Below are 5260 nucleotides of genomic sequence, written 5' to 3' on the forward strand. Positions count from 1 at the left end.
AAGAAGCAAGAACCCGTGGTGGACAGAGGTCAGAGCAGGGGGTAACCACTGTCCACTGCACAATGTCTTCACAGGTAGTTGGGCCATATCCCCAGTATCTCCACCTGTGGTCGGAAGATGGCCAGGCTTCCCTGAAGAAACTGCTTTCCCAAACTACCCTGAAACAGCGTGGGGGTGGGTACCCCCCAGGTGGGGCTCAGAAGGAAAGGGGGGCTGGGGAGCTGGACCAGTGGGACCGGCATATTTCTAAGTGCTGGGCATCAGGGAGCCTGGACTCCTGGGTCCGGGGAAGTTGAGGAGACACGGATTTCCCATCCAGTGAGACTCAGAGGGTGGCCCAGACCTCCTCCATCAAGGCTCTCCCTCCCACCCTTTCCTGGCAAGATATAAAAGGGCAGGGTACCCAGAAGCAAGAGCAGGAGCGAGAGTTCCAGCCTCCCTGACCATGAGCCCTGCCTTGCAGCTGGCTGTCGTGGGCACGGCCCTCATGCTGCCCCGTGAGTGGGGACCCCGACCTGGGAGGGCCTTTTCCTGGAGGATGGGCTCAGATGGATTTCTCTTCCCATCTCAGGAGTGCAGGCCCTGATCTGTCAATGGGGGACGCATGAGTCTGTGAGGAGCATATCGGAACTGCCCCTTAAGTGGACATCTGGCAAGCAGTTATGTGAGGATGGCTGGGGTTGCCAGGACACGCTGATCCTCATCAAGAACGGTGAGCAGGGCCCTGTGGGCCCCAGGCCTGACTCCTACCCTCTCCCAGTAGAGGCATCCTTCCCTGCCCAATCCTACTGTACTCTGTGTAGGGACTCGGAAGACCTGCCCCCCTCAGCCAAGAAGCTGTCTCCTCCTCAGCAGGAATAGCCCCGGGAGTGCCGACTCACCTTTCCAGCCCTTCACCCCAGACTTTGACTTTGCAGACCCTCCTGCTAGGCCTCTGGAGTTCCGATCCCTGCCCCTCCTCCCTCAGATTCAGAAACCCAGCCCCCCACTCCCCCCATCTCTCCTCCCTTAGACCTAGGAGTCGAAATACCCAGCCGCCTCCTCCCAGGACCTGGACCCAGGAGTCCAGGTCCCCAGCCCCCTCCTCCCTCAGACGCAGGAGTCCAGAGCCTGATTCTCTTTTGGTGCAGGACCCCAAGTGAATGTGGTGATCTCCAAGGGCTGCACCCCAGCAACAGATCAGGATGTCCTCATCAGGGAGCACAATGCAGGCCCTGGCCTCTCTATCCTCTCTTACACCCATGTGTGCCGGGAGAGAGACAACTGCAACAGCCTGTCCACCAGCCTCCCACTCTGGGCCCTGCCGTCCACCACAGGTGCGGGGTGGGAGGAGCTGGGGGAGAGAAGGGGCCGGCAGGCACCGGGGAGCAGCGGGGCTGAGGAGTGACGTGAACACAGAGGCAGCTTCCACTTAGATTCCTCTGCCCTCCCAACTCCCTGTCCACTCTGTCTGGGGCTCTCTCCCTCACCACCCCTTCTTCTATCGGTGCTGGAGCAGGAAACCACACTGATTTCCTGGTGTTCAACTACTAGCTTAGACGCAGGCATGGCCCTAACCCAGGGTGTGCTCCTTTCTCCTCCTCCTCCTCCTCTTCCTCCTCTTCCTCCTTTTTCTTCTTCTTCTATTTAGAATTCAATTCATTCATGTTTTATTTAGGGTTTTGGCAGCTCCTCTTCCAAAGTGAAATTAGCCCGTTAACTTAAAAATTTTTTTTTTATTTGCGTCTAGTTGATACACAATGTGACGTTAGTTTCACGTGTGCAGAAGTGATTGGACAACTCTCTGTGTTGTGCTGTGCTCACCACCAGTGTAGCTCCCATATGTCCACACAACCCTGTTACAGTATCATTGACTGTACTGTCCTTGTCTGGTACCCCAAATCAGGTTTGGGGCAACATTTGCGCTTCTCTACTCTTTGGAATAGTTTGTGAACACGAGGGTCTAGAGTTCTTGGACTGTTTCATGGGACCTGTGGGTGAATCCACTGGTTCCTCCTGGGGCACCTCTCCCCCACTGCACCCCATCCTGTCTCCAGGCTCAGGTGTCCCTCAGGGCTTCTCCTATTCCTTGCCCCACCCCTTGCTCTCTCCCTTGCCACCTGTCCCTGATTCCCTGGTGTGCCTGCAAGGGAGGGGCCAAGGAGGGCACATCTGTAGGAGACCGGGGAGGTTGTCTCTTGGGATCAGCAAAGCAGGGGGCGGGGGGTGGTGGAGAGCAGGCCCCCATCCAAATCCAGAGCCGTTGCCTCACCTCCGCAGACCCAGGCTCCCTGCGGTGTCCAGTCTGCTTGTCTACAGAAGACTGTGAGTCTGCCACAGAGCTGATGTGCCCGGCCGGGAGCACACGTTGCTACCAGGGGGAAATCCAGCTCAGGGGAGGTGAGCCAGGACAGGATGGTCCCCGTGGGCCATGGGAAGTGGGGTGCTGAAGTGGTGGGAGGAGGGGTCTGAGGACCAAGATCTGGGGCCTGAGGAGGGTGGCCCCCCCGGGGGGGGTGAGGTGGTTCCAGCAGCGTCTCCCTCCCTCCCTTCCACACCCCCCCCCCTGTCCACAGGGAATATCTCCAGCATTCTGAGAGTCCAAGGATGCACAGCCCAAGCAGGCTGCAACCTGCTCAATGGGACTCAGAAAATCGGGCCCATCGAAATGAGTGAGGACTGCAGCCCTAGAGTATCAATGAACAGTGAGTATCTAGCAGCAGTGAGTATCAGCGCACTAGAAGCACCTGGGGTTGGGGGGGTGCGCTAGGAGGAGCCTTGAGGAATCTGAATGTTTATTAAGGTCAGATCTGTGGGCCTTTGGCAGCAGAGATTAAGGACTAGGAATTTCATGCTGAGAGGGATGGGGAACCTTCTAGAGGCTTCCAAGCAGAGGAGAGACCTGAATGGACTTACCCTCTTACAAGGATTCCCCCTTGGCTGCTGGGGGCGGGGGCGGGAAATCAGGGGAAGCAGGTTGAGTGCCAGCACCTCTGCCCTGGGGGAAGCAGTGGAGACGGTGGGAAGCCTGCAAAGTCCTGGCGGTGTTTTGCAGATGAAGCCACAGGATTTCCTGATGGGTGCAAACTGAGGCAAAGGCGATTGTCCGGAGTTCCAGCAATAGTTTTCTTGGGCAGCTGCAAGACAGGAGGGGCCGTTGAGCAAGACATGCAAAGGGCGGTTGTGTCATCTGCAGAGCGGGGGTGCAGGAGGGTAGATGAGCAGGCCTCCCTCCCGGGGCCTTTGGTGAAGGTCGCACATTTTGTAGTAGCTGAGGATGGTCAGCACCCGCCCCAGGGAGCGGGAACACCTGTATTCCGAGCTCAACTCTGCCAGTCACCAGGGCTAGGATGTGGGGCAAGCTCCTGCACAAGCCCTCTGCCTCTGTTTCCCAACTTGACGTTGGGGTGATGATTAAGCCACCTATGCTGGAGGCTGCTGTGAGGAAATGAGGTAACCTGGGTGAGGGGAGTCCCCTGGGAGGCCTACATGAGCTAGTCCATGGAAAGCAGCCACCACAGCCTGGCACATAGTAGATGCTCAGTGCGCACTAGGCGTTTGTGTATTTTGGTCAGGAACATAGGGTTTCTCAGTTCAAAGAAATAAATGGTGGGGGCGCCTGGCTGGTGCAGTGGGTTGAACGTCCAGCTGTTGGCTTTGGCTTGGGTCGTGATCTCAGGGTTGTGGGATCCAGCCCCACGTCAGGCTCTACACTCAGCTGTGGAGTCTGCTTGGGTTCCTGTCTCTTCCTCTCTCTCTGCCCCTCCCCCTCCTCTCTCTCAAATAAATAAATGCATATATACACACACACATATATATATGTTTAGGGTTGATATATATTTTATAGATTTTTATATTTATATAACATTATATAAATATATAACTATATGATATCATTAATATAATATAATTAATTATATTGATCAATATATTAATTAATAATATAATTATATAATATAAATAATATATTTATATAATATAATATAATTATATTATATAATTATGTGTTATATAATTATATGTTATATAATTATATAATATATAATTAATATAATATATAATATATATTTATATAATATTATTATATATTTATATAATTTTAATAATATTATGTATTTATATGATATTAATATAAATATATTTATATAGATTTATAGATCTATATATTTTTTAGGTATATATCTATATATAGATACATATATTGATATATATCTCTATAGATATCCATATATAGTGGCAGACTGACTACCTCTTCCAGATGAGGGCCATGAGCACCAGAGAGGGCAAGTAGAGTTTGACTTAGGCCAAAGAAGAGCCATTGTGCCTGTCATACCCAAAGGAAGGAGGGGCCTTCCTCAAGGACCCTTGGGCAAGGCTCCTGTAAGTGTTCAGACAAAAACGGGGTAAAGAATGGAGATGGGACCCCGACTTCCAAGGTCCCTTCTAATCTGAGATTGAGGGACTCTGTGGCCAGGTGAGCTGGAGAGTAACCCAAGAATGTAGCCACCTTCCCAAGCATGGGAACCAGAGGGATGGACATGGCTGACTCCGTGGCTTACACAGACCCTTACACACCAACTTCTTCTCCTTAGGTTTTCTGAGCTGTCAACGGGGGGTCACACTGTACAGCGATCAAACCATGTCTCAGATACCCCGCAAGTGGAACACAGATCACTATGAGTTCTGTAACGTTGGGGAGGTGTGTCAGGAGACCCTTCTGCTCGTTGATGTAGGTACGTGGGTACCCCTGCATTCAGGGTCCCGAGTGACCCCACCTGGTTCCTGTCCCCTGAATTTCCTGCCAGTTTCCCCTGATGCCTCAGATTCTAAGTTCAGGACTTCCTCCTTCTGTTTGCCCTCCTTGGTTTGCCCTTCTGGAAACAGGTGAAATGACAGCAGTGCTAGCACCTACCTTGCTGGGTGGTTGTTGTAGTCTGTGCGAGGGAGGACCAAGAACAGAGCTGGCACAGAGTATAAGCCCACTGAGCTCCTGCCATGTGCCAGGCACTATTTTAGGCACTGTGGACGCCTTGCATCTTCCTTCCTCTGGCTTTACACACCAGTGGGGAAACAAACAAACAAACAAACAAACAAACAAAAAAACAGAGTAAGATGTGGATGTGAAGCTGAGAGCAGCCCTGCCAGGGAAAGGAGGTAGGGAGAATTAGAAGGTTCCCATTTGAAAGTGGGTACTCCAGGGGCGCCTGGGTGGCTCAGTGGGTTAAGCCGCTGCCTTCAGCTCAGGTCATGATCTCAGGGTCCTGGGATCGAGTCCCGCATC

The 5260-nt window shown here is 52.4% G+C and overlaps 1 protein-coding gene across 1 annotated transcript in view; it reads left to right on the plus strand.

Moving 5' to 3' along the window:
• Positions 1–400: 400 nt before the first annotated feature.
• Positions 401–5260, plus strand: part of CD177 (CD177 molecule) — a 6598-nt gene continuing 1738 nt past the window's right edge. The window contains exons 1-6 of the mRNA XM_059383911.1: positions 401–497; positions 572–712; positions 1131–1316; positions 2260–2379; positions 2556–2684; positions 4572–4712. Of these exons, the coding sequence (XP_059239894.1) occupies positions 446–497; positions 572–712; positions 1131–1316; positions 2260–2379; positions 2556–2684; positions 4572–4712 (769 nt within the window). The 5' untranslated portion in view covers positions 401–445. The remainder of the gene's footprint in view (positions 498–571; positions 713–1130; positions 1317–2259; positions 2380–2555; positions 2685–4571; positions 4713–5260) is intronic.

Source organism: Mustela nigripes, chromosome 17, assembly GCF_022355385.1.
Source record: "Mustela nigripes isolate SB6536 chromosome 17, MUSNIG.SB6536, whole genome shotgun sequence".
Taxonomy (NCBI): domain Eukaryota; kingdom Metazoa; phylum Chordata; class Mammalia; order Carnivora; family Mustelidae; genus Mustela; species Mustela nigripes.